The 14711-nt window shown below is 49.9% G+C and overlaps 1 protein-coding gene across 2 annotated transcripts in view; it reads left to right on the top strand.

Annotated features, from left to right (window-relative positions):
* Window positions 1-4224, top strand: part of ASTN1 (astrotactin 1) — a 315886-nt gene extending 311662 nt beyond the window's left edge. For both annotated transcript variants that reach the window (XM_012765031.3, XM_012765030.3), the window contains exon 23: window positions 3709-4224. In XM_012765031.3, coding sequence (XP_012620485.2) covers window positions 3709-3946 — 238 coding nt within the window. In that variant the 3' untranslated portion in view covers window positions 3947-4224. The remainder of the gene's footprint in view (window positions 1-3708) is intronic.
* The last annotated feature ends 10487 nt before the right edge of the window (window positions 4225-14711 follow it).

Here is a 14711-nt window from a genome sequence, read left to right as displayed (position 1 = left end):
AAGCGGATGGGGAAAGTGCAGATCATCTGCCCAAGACACTGTTTAGTTGGCAGGCAGAGCATTTGCTTCACTTCTTCCGACCCACCACTGGAGCTGGGGAAAATATGACTGTCCTGGTGACTCCACTCCGCCCTAAGCCTTTGACTCTCCTGCTGAAGCTCAAACCTTTCTGCCAACAGCATCTCCGCCCTTCTCCCAGCACACCCTCGAGGAATGGAGGAAGGCCATTCCTTGGTGACACTCATTGCCAGGACAGTTGAAGAGGAACAAAATGACCATGGGAGTTGTTCTTTGAAAGATCTCTTTAAATGGGTACATAAACTTCCAGTTTCTCGAAGCAAATGCTGATTACACTAGAAAAGAGATGGTTCCGCATATGAGAACTTATACCAGCAGCCGACACCCTGCAAGGATGGCACCCTTTGACTCTCCAGGACCCCATTCTGCAGCCTCTCATGAGCTGGTTCAGACGACAGTCTTCCTTCACGGCTCTCTGTCACTTAGGCGTTTGAAGAATAGGAATGAAATAACCGAGTGAGGGCATCTTGCTCTTTCGCTCATCCGGTGTTCAGAGTCGAAACAGTGAGGTCTGAGAACTGGCTCTCAGGCAGTCGGTATCTAGGACACCAGAAGTGGGTGCCAGGAAGCAGGGGCTGCACAGCGTGGTTGTGGTGCCAGCTTGTTTCCCCAGGCTAGATGCCACATGCTCTTATACTCTATGTTCCTGGCCCGGGGGCCACTCCTTCCCGATGTACGTGAACTTGGAGTGTGCTCACTCTCCTCTCTCTCCGGGATCTGCAATCGCTCAGGCGCCTTCTCATCACCTCCTTTTCCCACTCCTTTGATTGGGGCTTAATGGCAATGGCCCCCGACTTTTCGAGGCAGGTGGAGGAATGGAACGTGAGCCCGCCTGGAGGTTAATGAGGTGATGGTGCAACCCAGAGTCTGCATTTTCCCAAAGAACAAATCTGTATCATCGTGAACTGAGGACATCATTGTCCACACCCTTATTGCTCCATAATTACCTCAATATAGGCATGCCGGTCCCATTTGATATCCCTTTCAGTTCAATGTACTGGCTGCTTCTACCAGTTCAGAAGTAGCCTTGGGAAGGAAAATACTGGCTGGGTGCAGTGGCTCATTCCTGTAATTCCAACACTCTGGGAGGCCGAGGCAAGAGGATCACTTGAGCCTAGGAATTTAAGACCAGCCTGGGCAACACAGCAGGACGCCACTTCTCCAAAAAAGTAAAACATTAGCCAGACGTGGTGGCGCCTGCCTGTAGCCCCAGCTACTTGGGAGGCTAGGCAGAGGATCACTTGAGCCTGGGAGCTGGGAGTTTCAGTGAGTCAGTGAGCTGAGATTGTGACACTGCACTCCAGTCTGGGTGACAGACAGATCCTGTCACACACACACACACACACACACACACACACACACACGAGGGAAACATTCAATCAAGCACATTCATGGTCATTTAATGATGATAAATTACTTTAAGGAAAAATGATTTAATTTTCTTTCAAGACTGCCAATTTTATGATTTTAAAAAAGTATACATTCCCACCAAAATATTATCTTTATTCTTCTTTAATTTTCCTTACTGCATTTAGTCTCTCTGTTCCTTTTTGGTGCCTGTTCACTTTGCACATATATCCTGTTCACTCATCCATTCCCTTGAGAGGTATGTATGGAGTACCCGCTGTCCTAAGTGTGAAAGAAAGAACAGTGAGCAAAAAGAGACCAGTCTCTGCCCTCGTGAAGCCTAGACTCTCACACTAACTGTGGTGTGCGTGTTGTTAGGCCGCAGAAATGTACAGCCCGTGTGGGGGAGAGACGACCGCTCAAAAAGACTCAGAGTCCAGAGACTTGATGCAAGAGCAAGAGGATTTATTTCCAGCGCAGCGCAGGGGCGAGCAGCACCACCGAGCTAGCAAAGCTGCCGCACCGACCTTTTTTTTCCTTAGGATTTTATAGGCAGAAACCACACGCAGGTGGCTAGGGATCACAGGGTGGGGGGAAATTCCATGGGCTTTGACCTTGCACAAACATGTACCAGATGGGCTAATATCGGGAACTTCTAATCTTGGTCAATAAATTCCAAGGACTAACGGCAAGCGGTTTTCGGGAAGTTACAGAGTGGCCCCGATGGGGAAGGGAGTAGGGTTGAGCGAGGGGAGGGGCGCCGGCGGGGGAGGGAGTAGGGTTGAGCGAGCGGAGGGGCGCCGGCGGGGGAGGGAGTAGGGTTGAGCGAGCGGAGGGGCGCCGGCGGGGGAGGGAGTAGGGTTGAGCGAGAGGAGGGGCGCCGGCGGGGGAGGGAGTAGGGTTGAGCGAGCGGAGGGGCGCCGGCGGGGGAGGGAGTAGGGTTGAGCGAGCGGAGGGGCGCCGGCGGGGGAGGGAGTAGGGTTGAGCGAGCGGAGGGGCGCCGGCGGGGGAAGGGAGTAGGGTTGAGCGAGCGGAGGGGCGCCGGCGGGGGAGGGAGTAGGGTTGAGCGAGAGGAGGGGCGCCGGCGGGGGAGGGAGTAGGGTTGAGCGAGAGGAGGGGCGCCGGCGGGGGAGGGAGTAGGGTTGAGCGAGCGGAGGGGCGCCGGCGGGGGAGGGAGTAGGGTTGAGCGAGCGGAGGGGCGCCGGCGGGGGAGGGAGTAGGGTTGAGCGAGCGGAGGGGCGCCGGCGGGGGAGGGAGTAGGGTTGAGCGAGCGGAGGGGCGCCGGCGGGGGAGGGAGTAGGGTTGAACGAGGGGAGGGGCGCCGGCGGGGGAGGGAGTAGGGTTGAGCGAGCGGAGGGGCGCCGGCGGGGGAAGGGAGTAGGGTTGAGCGAGCGGAGGGGCGCCGGCGGGGGAGGGAGTAGGGTTGAGCGAGGGGAGGGGCGCCGGCGGGGGAGGGAGTAGGGTTGAGCGAGGGGAGGGGCGCCGGCGGGGGAGGGAGTAGGGTTGAGCGAGCGGAGGGGCGCCGGCGGGGGAGGGAGTAGGGTTGAGCGAGGGGAGGGGCGCCAGCGGGGGAGGGAGTAGGGTTGAGCGAGCGGAGGGGCGCCGGCGGGGGAGGGAGTAGGGTTGAGCGAGCGGAGGGGCGCCGGCGGGGGAGGGAGTAGGGTTGAGCGAGAGGAGGGGCGCCGGCGGGGGAGGGAGTAGGGTTGAGCGAGGGGAGGGGCGCCGGCGGGGGAGGGAGTAGGGTTGAGCGAGGGGAGGGGCGCCGGCGGGGGAGGGAGTAGGGTTGAGCGAGCGGAGGGGCGCCGGCGGGGGAGGGAGTAGGGTTGAGCGAGGGGAGGGGCGCCGGCGGGGGAGGGAGTAGGGTTGAGCGAGCGGAGGGGCGCCGGCGGGGGAGGGAGTAGGGTTGAGCGAGCGGAGGGGCGCCGGCGGGGGAGGGAGTAGGGTTGAGCGAGCGGAGGGGCGCCGGCGGGGGAGGGAGTAGGGTTGAGCGAGCGGAGGGGCGCCGGCGGGGGAGGGAGTAGGGTTGAGCGAGCGGAGGGGCGCCGTTGGGGGAGGGAGTAGGGTTGAGCGAGGGGAGGGGCGCCAGCGGGGGAGGGAGTAGGGTTGAGCGAGCGGAGGGGGAGGGAGTAGGGTTGAGCGAGGGGAGGGGCGCCGGCGGGGGAGGGAGTAGGGTTGAGCGAGCGGAGGGGCCGAAGCAGATCGGCGGGTTAGATTTTTCTCCACAGTGTCCTTCCTGGCCTTCTCTTCTGTCTAACCTACGTGTCCTCCGTGCTTGATCCACAGGAAAGCGGGCCTCGTGCTGTCCCAGCTTGGGGACCTGAGCGGCTGGTGCAACGGACTCCTTCAGGAGCCCAAGATAAGCCTGCGCCGCAGCGCCCTCAAGTACCTGGGCTGCCGCTACAGCGAGATCAAGCCCTACGGACTTGACTGGGCAGAGCTCAGCCGGGACCTCAGGAAGACGTGTGAGGAGCAGACCCTGAGTGTCCCCTACAACGACTATGGGGACAGCAAAGACATCTAGCACCACGAGGCCAGGTTGCTGCTGCCAAAATGGAGGGGAGAGAGGAGGGGCTTTGTGGGTTTGTGTGTGACTTTTTAATATTTTTTAATGGGACATTAAAACCTCCATGGCAACGTCTAAACCACGGATAAAGTGACCCCCTGCTCCCCGCGGAACTTCCACAGTGTGACGTTCTCCACCTGCATGACCCGTAGACCTGCCAGCCAGCGGCTTCATGCAGCGCCGTATTTTTTTAGAGGATTACTTTGGGGTTAATTTGTTTCATTCTTTTTTTTTTCCTTCAAGAGATTCACCAAAATGCTCAAGAGCTCTGTCATGCTTCCCATGGGAGGTCTACCACGCTGAGGCACTTCCGTGCTCACTGAGTTCCTAAGTTCGTTGCAGCTGGGGACAGAGGCCAGGCCAGAAGGTTGTCAGTCCTGCCTCAGGCCCCTCCCCAGGCATCCCTTAGGAAGCGCTCACTCAGGGAGCCTAAGCCTTGCTCTCAGAGAAAAGCATGCGGACGCTGGAGCGGTGGCCCCACCTGTGCCTGGTGGTTTTTCTCCTAGGACTTCCTATTTCTAGCCCCACTTCTCACAGGTGGACCAGCTCCGCTTACAGCCCCAGTGGGCCTCTGGGGTTTTAGGTCCTCCCCCATTTTAAACCAGGGCTGGGACTAAATTCTTCTCTGGCAGACCTCTGCCCCCTCCTCTGAACTACATGATCTTTGAGAGGCCACAAGATGCCACCTGTCAGATGCACCTTTAGAGAAGTCTACCTGGGAGACTGTTAGCAGTCCACATTCTAGAAAAGAAGTGAAGTTTATTGTTTTAACAAACCCCTAAGCTTCCTGGATGAACTTCCCCAGTCCACCAACGCACATCCCAGTGCCTGGGTTCCCGCCTCGCACCGGGACAGATGAGGTTGCCGTCTGATGAGGTGCACGGGGCTCGGTACTGCCATGCCAGCATCACAGTGAGCTAAAGCTATTATTGATCACCAAATATTTCTGTCCATTTCCCCTCTTGCTAAGTTTGCCGTGTCACTACTTTGGCAAACGGTTTCTCTGACGGCTGTCAGTGGGAGGACTGCCGTGGTCACTGCCAGCTGGTTGGTGGGAGTAGCGGAGGTTCTGTGTAGACAAGCGCCACTGACAGGTGAGGGCCGGTGTCTCCACCCCACGGCCCGGGCGCTGGCATGGGCGCCGGTGCTGGCCCGGCGGGCCGGGAGCCCAGCCTTTCAGAAGGAGGCAGGCAGGGCCATGCCGACCGCTGTCCTGCACACCTCAGAGGCCGGAACACAAACTTTCTGTCACCACACCTTTGACCACAGCTCCACATTTGCAAACACAGGAGAAAGTCTGGAAAGAGGAGCAGATCTATAAGGCTAGCCACTGAGCTCCACTGATTTTTTCTAAACAGTAACAATGACAGATAAGATTTTCTGAGTGCTCTTTGTGTGCCAGACACCGCTCTAAGCACATTACACATCATTGAATTCTCACAACGACCCCCTGAGGGAAAAGCCATTTTTTTCTCCATTTCAGTATTGAGGAAACTGAGGCACAGAGAGGTTACACAACTGTCCCCAAACCTTCCGGGCACTGTCTGCTGAGCTGCGTTGAGTTCAGGCTTCGGACTGCAGAGCAAAGGGTTTGACGGGCCAGTGCGCCCAGCTCCGTGCTCGGTATCGAGGGCGGCAGCAGCTGTCTGGGCTCCCGAGAGCCCTCCGTCCCAGCACACGTGGCCTAGACGTGCCTCTGTGCAGGGGAGGCGGGGAGACACAGTGAAGCCCTAGCCTCTGGGGCCAGGACACCGCTGCGACGCCCGGCTCTGCAGCACGCGGCCCGCCCACCACGCAACCGGCGGGCAGCCTGGGCAAGCTGAAGGCGCAGGGTGGTCCCCCGTCCCCTGGCTTCGTTCCAGAGAGAGTGGAAGACGTCCGTCATCCTCTCGAGTGCCCCTGCCTCAGACGTTCCCCGGCCTGCAGAGCACGGGCTGACGGGACGCCCGCTGTCTGCCTGTGGTCAGCGCAGGGCCTCAGTGCCAGGGCCTCAGGGGCAAGGCTTTGACGTGGCCAGAGAAGTCTGTCGGTCAGCCAAGCAGGGCCTCTGGCGTCTTGTCGCCGCTCCTGTTCTGCCGTCCTTTTATTCTTCAAGTCTGCCAGGACGCGGTGTGTTGAATTTGAGTGGAAGAAGGGTGAGGCTGCCCATGCCTTCCTGCCCCGGCGGGGTGATGGGAGCGGATGGGGCAGAGAGGTGGGGAGGGGCCCCAGGGCCCCCACTGCTGTTTCTATTTTAGGCACACTACACTCCTCTCCCTTCTGTCTTGCCCTCTACTCACTCCCCACTCCCCCTCCGAGTTCCTGCACTTCCTTTTCATCCTTTTATTTTGTCCTTTTCTTTCCCTTTCTGTGACCCTCCTCTTTTGTCCTTTCCTTCCCCATGATTCTCATCCTCCTGCGGCCCCCTCTGCTCTCACTGCACATGTGTATGTACACATACATGCACACGCATGCGCACTGTGCATGCAACTCCTGTGACTGGCGCCCACTTGCTCTCGAGCTACGAAGGCCGATCTGAAGGGAGCAGGGACAGTCTTAGGCCGCTGTGCAGTCAACTGGAGGATTCTCCCCCCAGGAGGACACTGTCCCTCACACCTGCTGCCATTTCCCAAAGCTTGCCTGGAGGAACCCATGCTGGCTAGAAAGGGGGATGGTCCTGGGTCAGTGTTAAACCTCAAGTTTTAAAGCTGCCAAACAGGTCTTAAAGGAGTCACTTATGTTCACCAACACTCTCCCAGCTCTTGTGGCCCCTTGAGACCTCTGGGGTTTCCTCCGGAATGTACATGAACCACTGTAATAGCATTAGACTTTTAATTGAGTGTGCAACCATTTTCCATGCAGTTTGGTCAATTCATTATTTTTTGTTAACTATACTTCTCAATATTCAAATGTTCTATTAAAAAACCGAGTGTGGAAAAAAAGAAAACCACTTTACTACCGTAGAAGGAAGTAAGAATATAATGTGACCATCTTCAGGTTTAACAGTATTGTTTAAAAAAGATTTATTGTACAATTATAAAAAATGAAATAACCAACTAAATAATAAACAAAGCTGTTAGTAAGTGTTGGGTGTGTGGATGTTATCTTGTGTCTTTCAATAATCTGAGTGATCTGGTTAGACCTACTGGGGAGTTATTAAGGCTTTAAATGTTATGCCTCAAATTCTAATGTACAGGCCTTCTAGGCATCATTCTAACTAGAAAAAGGTCAACTATTTCATAGCAAATGATAAACTTATTGTTATGTGTTAGTGTGTCCCTTCTCTCTGCCATCTGTGCCAAATGATTAGTCAATGAAATGTATTTATTGCATATCTGCTGTATTCTAGACACTATGTGTGATGCAGAAGGTACAAGCGTGTTCTCCATCACAGAGTGTGGCATTTTATGGGGAAAGTTGTACATTGAACTTGTCATTACAAGGGGAGGAGAACTGTGACAAAGAAGTACAGGATGCTATGGGAGTTACTGAAATTTGTACTTTGGCCATCTAAGAAAAATGTTGCAAAAGGCTCTCCCAGGCGCAGTCCTTGCTTGTGTAGAGGCATTTAAGACAGGCTGGCTATTACGAAATGTTTCATGGTGAGTAACGCAAAACACTTCATCTCTTTCTTTCTCTCTACAATGTAACTTTAAATAGATGTTATCTTAGCTGCCACCAAAATATGTGATTGTCTTTAAATTATTCAGTAATCATATATTAAGTGCCTGGGCTTAATATCCTCTTGAAAAGTAATGATCAGAGTCCTAGCCCCTGCCCAAGCACAGGTGGTTCAAAGATGATGACTTTGGCAGTTTTAAAACATGGCCACAAATTCCTTTACTCCCCTCCTGTCTAGAGCATCTCCCACTGCCTCTCCTCTCGAATCTGAGCAGGTTTATAACTGCTCTGACCTCCAGATTATGATGGAAGTGACACTTCCAATTCTGAGTCATAAAAAGCCTTGGGGCTTCTGCCTCTTACCCGGAACTCTTGCTCTTGGAGCTCTGAGTCACCACGTAAGAAATCCAAAGTCGCTGTGCTGGGACAACTGTGCTGGAGAGGCCACCTGTGAGCACTCTGACGCTCAGTCCCAGCTGAGACAACCCTGCCAAGGCCCCGACTTGTGCATGATGCTGTCTTGGACCCCCAAGGCTAGTTGCCCTGCTAGTTGCATGCCACCTAGCAATCTCCATCAATGCCATATGGAAGAGAAGAATCACCCTGCCAAGCCCCTCCTGAATTTATGGCCCCAAAACTTATGCAACATAATAAATGGTTATTGTTTTAAGCCACTAAGGAGATCTGCTAAGTAAAGGGATTCTGATCTGAGGCCTGCAGTGCCTATTCCATGCACCCAGTCACACAGTGTCTACGTAAGCCCTGCCCAGGGCATGAATTCACCATGGAAAGGAGACAAAATCGTGTACAGACTGGGCTGCATGTGCACAGTCTCTCTCGCCAACGAGGTGAGCCTCTGCTTCTGCAGAGGAGAAGAGAAAGAAGGGTGGGCCATTGCCTCCCAGTGCTTCTGAGAGGGTGAAGCTTGGAGCCCAGACAGAAACCCTGGGAGAGGGAGATAATTGTTCCAGGGCCAAGGAAAGAAAGAAGAGAGAGGCCAATTTAGGACAAGGAAGAAATATTGGACGGGAAGGATGTCTTACAATTACCTTTTCTGTCCCTTTGCATTTGGAAGTTCTTGGATGCAAATATACCCATCCCACACTTCAAACGTGCCTAGCACTGTGCTAAACACTGCAACTGCACAATATTCCTCAGTCGCCACTGCAACTCCAAAGCGAGCACTCTTAGGAAGGAGAAGCGGAGTCTCGGGCCCTTATGTAACTTGCCCAGGTTCATAGCTAGGTGGGAGGACAGGCATTTTGACAAAGGACTGCCTGTCTCTAACTGTACACCATACTGTCTCCACCATTAATGAGTTTGCTTCTCCTTTAGTTTTCTAAAAATGGAAAAAGCTCCTCTCATGGAGATTTTTGCAAATCACTGCCCGGTTACCCGGTGTCAGGCAGTAAGAGAGACTATGGCTGTCCCGCTGCAATCCCACCCTGCCATCAGGAGGGCAACGCGGGTGCACAGCCTGCTTTCACAAGCTGCCCACACGCCTCTTCTGGCTTGCTGGTCTGTTTGGCTTGGTTTGGGTTTGTTTTTTTGTCTGCCATGCAAGGGGGATTCAGAGCCAAGAAATGTTGACTCTCCCTCTGTATGTTCACCATTGCTCCCTATTGTGCCTCAGTGCTTGCTCGGGGCCATCTGTGTGCCACTTGCATCCATGGCGACACTCCGTGCTTGCGCGAGAACCTGGGGAACAAAAGCCTAGCTTGACGTGTTGCCCCCAGACCCAGCCCTGGTTCTGATAGCCTGTGTCTTCTAGCCCAGCTCACACCACCAACTCCGATTTTATTGTCGTTCTGAATGAACCAATTAATGAGCAGTTTAGTATCAAATGAAACCTCAACATTATGTCAGGCTTATAATTTCTCCTGATACATGTAGGAGTCCAGTACTTGGCTCATGTCTGCACTATTCCAAAATGAAAAAAAAAAAGGCAACCCTTTTGTTCTGGGATCTTGCATGGTCTGCTGTAATTGGATTGATTCCTCTAGAGATGGACAGGTTTTGACATCATGTTTCTTCACCAGCACCACCTTTTGTTAGAGCCCATGCTATGCCAGCTCACATGGGAGTGCAGATTAGTGGCAATTGATTCCTTACTATCTTTCCCTGTAGGCGAACTTCTGCCATATTCCGTGTTTAATAATTAGGAGCAACTTCTTTTGTTTCAAATAATCCAAATGTCAAATGACCCTGAGGCTATTGTTGTCCAATGAGTCAGACAGTGTTTTCTGAACCATCAACTGAGGGATGAAATCACCTCACACCATATCCTTGTTGTGTTGCAGGACTTAATTGCACATGGATAAAACTGAGGTTGGGATCCTGATATAAAACCATCCTCATATAGCCATCTCATCTTTGACAAAGCAGACAAAAACATACGCTGGGGAAAAGAATCTCTCTTCAATAAATGGTGCTGGGAAAACTGGATAGCCACCTGTAGAAGGCTAAAACAGGACCCACACCTTTCACCTCTCACAAAAACCAACTCACACTGGATAACAGACTTAAACCTAAGATATGAAACTATTAGAACTCTAGAGGAAAAAGTTGGAAACACTCTCCTAGACATCGGCCTGGGCAAAGAGTTTATGAAGAAGTCCCCAAAGGCAATCACAGCAGCAACAAAAATAAATAAATGGGACATGATCAAACTACAAAGCTTCTGCACAGCCAAAGAAATAGTCATGAAAGTAAACAGACAACCTACAGAATGGGAGAAAATTTTTGCATCCTATGCATCCGATAAGGGACTGATAACTAGAATATACTTAGAACTCACGAAAATCAGCAAGAAAAAAATCAAATAACCCCATTAAAAAGTGGGCAAAGGACTTGAACAGAAATTTTTCTAAAGAAGACAGAAGAATGGCCAACAAACATATGAAGAAATGCTCAACATCTCTAATCATCAGGGAAATGCAAATCAAAACCACAATGAGATATCACTTAACCCCAGTGAGAATGGCTTTTATCAAAAAATCTCCAAACAATAAATGCTGGCGTGGTTGCGGAGAGAGAGGAACACTCCTACACTGCTGGTGGGACTGCAAACTAGTTCAACCTCTGTGGAAAGCAATATGGAGATACCTTAAAGCGATACAAGTGAATCTACCATTTGATCCAGCAATCCCATTGCTGGGCATCTACCCAAATGATCCAGTGACACTCTACAAAAAAGACACCTGCACTCGAATGTTTATAGCAGCACAATTCATAATTGCAAGGCTGTGGAAACAGCCCAAGTGCCCATCAATCCAAGAATGGATTCATAAAATGTGGTATACGTATACCATGGAGTACTATTCAGCTCTAAGAAACAATGGTGATATAGCACATCTTATATTTTCCTGGTTAGAGCTAGAACCCGTACTACTAAGTGAAGTATCCCAAGAATGGAAAAACAAGCACCAGATATATTCTCCAGCAAACTGGTATTAACTGAGTAGCACCTAAGTGGACACATAGGTGCTACAGTAATAGGGTATTGGGCAGGTGGGAGGGGGGAGGGGGCGGGTATATACATACATAATGAGTGAGATGTGCACTATCTGGGGGATGGTCATGATGGAGACTCAGACTTTTGGGGGGAGGGGGGGAAATGGGCATTTATTGAAACCTTAAAATCTGTACCCCCATAATATGCCAAAATAAAAAAAAATTAAAAACAAACAAACAAACAAAAAAAAACTGAGGTTGGACATGCATCACATGCCATTTTGTCCCAATGACCACTGAACATAACATGGTAATGCACGTTGTCCTCACCAGCCATCCACCTCATTGTTCTCAGGTCTGTTTCCCAACCTTCTGCTGCTCTGCTCTGTGTCACACAGAGCTGACTCGTACCAACTGCTTTTCCCTGGAAGTCAACAGGCTCCTGGCTTCGTGGGACAGTGGGCGGTGCTTGTGGAAGGCAGGAGGACAGGAAGAAGGAAGCCAGGCGCTTCTCCCGCTCTCTGCCTTGGGCAGTGTCTCCAGGGTCTCCTTCTCGGTTTCTGCCTCCTCTCTGTGTTCTCCCCACCCCCTCAAAGCAAGAGCTGCTTCCGGCTGCTGCTAGTCTTCCAGGCTGCTCCACACCCCTGCGTGCTCCTTCTGCTATTCCAAAGTCTTTCTAACTGATTTCCCACTTTGAGCAACTTCTGTTGAATTACCTGAAATGTATTCTGACTGGGTCTTAATTAACACCTACTTTGAACTAAAAATGATTACATATCATCTGACATAGGAATTTTGTAACTCTTTGGGGTTTGCTTCTGCATCTGTAATATAAAATTTCGATGCCAAAAGTAAAGACATATATTCACGAACTCTAAGATTGATCACAGGGATGGCAAATAGGTTTCCATTTGAGTGCTGAATTCCACCAAGTGGCAGTGGCTGCCTGGACAGCTGACTCGAAAAGGATTCTGAGATGGAATCTCTACCTGGCCAGAAAGAGTGGTGAGATCCATGATCAATACCTAATATCAGTATGAAATTGTGAATAGGAGGATGTGTGCTGTGTGCTTGCCTTCCCTAATTTATGGGAACAGGATAGGCACAGAGTACTTGAAATCAGGACAATCCAGGAAAATCCAGATGCATACATACATCTAGTATGCATGCATCATATGTTGTATATGACTTATGACGTATACAAAAGTGAATATGGATCCTTGACATTGAAAATGAAAATAGAATAGAACAAACAGTACATTTCTGAGACCTTCTGGCCCACTACTATACACCAATTTCAAAGCATTGCCCTTATGTTTTTTGAATTGTCATTTTTATTTCTAAATGTACATTTTTAAAATAGTCTTATTAGTGTTAATTCTGTGTCTAGATGCCACAGAACAAGCAACTTCAGTCTCCATCTGTCTGTGCCACATACGCAGGGCACCAGTTAGGCTCCACTCAAGATTGCAACAGGGCAATTTAATATATGGAATTGGTGAAAAGAAACTGTAGGGTCTAAAAAAGCAAAATAATTTGAAACACTGAAATAGCATAGAGGTATTAATACTAATGGCAGGAAGCAGCTGCCCCCCCTGGGCAGGGAGAACAAAGAGAAAAAGTTGATTTACCAGAAACTAGATGCCCTCAAGAAGGAGAAGTCATTTTCTGAGTGTTAGAACTTCTTTGGGGTAACATAAAGAGGTTGGTTCGTCGAGTGCACAAAGATGACAGAGACAGGAACATACTGCTGCTGTCATCACGAAGAGCCATTGGTGGGAAGATGCTGACATGCACAGCCAGCAAACAGAAAAGCACCAGCTCCTCCTTCCTTCCAGCCTTTCTCTAGTGCCCGCTATTGACAAAGCTCACATGGGAGTGACTGACAGAAAGGAACTGAGGTTTGCAGCGTTCCAACAGTAGCATCACAAAGCAGAATACAGGATGGGTTTGGGCCAAGACAGCAAAGACAGCATAGTGCACCAACTACACTCATCAGCCTGAGGATTGAATGAGAGGACACTTCTGAAAGCATTTAATGCAATAGCAGGAGCATATCTAGTAGGTGCTCGACCAGTATTGATGCTCCTTGGATCCTGAAATGGAAACACATATTTCACCAATAGCACCAGTTGCTTTCTCTTGACAACAAGTTGGGATAGCAAGAAAAGATGTTCCAAGTTTACATTATGCATCACTTTTTATGTGTCGAAGATCCTTTCAGTCTTTGAAATCGAACTTAAGAAGTTTTATCATTTTATGTGATATTTCTTTTGTTGCTGAAGATGCCATTTTTCTTACTGATACATAATATTTTACATATTTATGAGATACATGTGGTATTTTGTTGCATGCTTAGAATGTGTAATGATCAGGTCAGAGTATTTGGGTATCCATCACTTTGAGTATTTATTATTGCTTTTTGTTTTCCTTTTAAGAGGCAGAGCCTTGCTTTGCCCCCCAGGCTAGAGTGCAGTGGTGCTACCATAACTCACTGTGGCCTCCAAATCCTGAGCTCAAGTGATGCTCTCCCCTCGTTCTACCGAGTAGCTGGGACTACAGGTGTGCACATCACACCAGCTATTTCTTCTTCTTTTTGGAGGGATGGGGTCTCACTATTGCCCACATGTTGCCCAGGCTGCTTCTTGGACTCCTGGCCTTAAATGATCCTTCTGGCCTCAGCCTCCTAAAGTACTGGGATTATAGGCACAAGCCACATTCCTGGCCAGAGTATTTATCCTTTGTATGTGTTAGGGACAATTGGAGTCCACTCTTCTAGCAACTTTGAAATATACACTGTTGTTAACTTATACTCCCTCTACTCTGCTTTCAAACAATAGAACTTATACCTCCTCCCCCTACTCCCCCAGGGTTTTTGTTTTTTTAAATTTCAGAATATTACTGGGCTACAAATGGTTTGGTTACATAATTTTCCTTTGTATAGTTTGTGTCAAAGTTATGAGTGTGTCCATCACCCAGACAGTGTGCATTATACCTGTCAGCTGTGAATTTACCCATCCCCTCCTGCCCCCACCCCTACACCTGCTTGATTTCTAGGATAGGCAAAATCAACATTGTTAAAATGTCTGTACTACCTAAAGTGATTTACCAAGTCAATGCAATACCATTAAAATATCAACATTTTTCGCAGATCTAGAAAAAATAATTCTATTCTTCATATGGAACCAATTTGCCGAATAGCCAGAACTTACACCTTTTATCTAACTGCATCTGAAGACTCATGTCCCCTCCCATGCACCCACATTTCCCACCTCTAGTATCTGTTATCCAACTCTCTACCTTTGTGAGAGCAACTTTTTTAGTTCTCACATGTAAGTGAGAACATATGATATATGTCTTTCTGTGCCTGGGTTATTTCACCTAACATAATGATTTCTAGTTCCATTCATGTTGCTGCAAATGACACAATTTCATTCTTTTATGGCTGAATATATTCCATTGTGTGTATATACCACATTTTCTTTACCCATTAGTCCACTGATAGACACCTGGTGGATTTCATATCTTTGCGATTGTGAATAGCGCTGTGATAGACATGCGAATGCGGATATCCCTGTGACATGCTGATTTATTTTCCTTTAAATAGATGCCCAGTAATGTGTGGATAGATTGTATGTTACTCCTATTTTAAGTCTTTTGCGCAGTCTCC

This window comes from Microcebus murinus, chromosome 2 (genome assembly GCF_040939455.1).
Source record: "Microcebus murinus isolate Inina chromosome 2, M.murinus_Inina_mat1.0, whole genome shotgun sequence".
Classification (NCBI taxonomy): Eukaryota; Metazoa; Chordata; class Mammalia; order Primates; family Cheirogaleidae; genus Microcebus; species Microcebus murinus.
The sequence above is the reverse complement of the archived record's forward strand: the minus strand, read 5'-3'. Positions and strand labels throughout refer to the sequence as shown.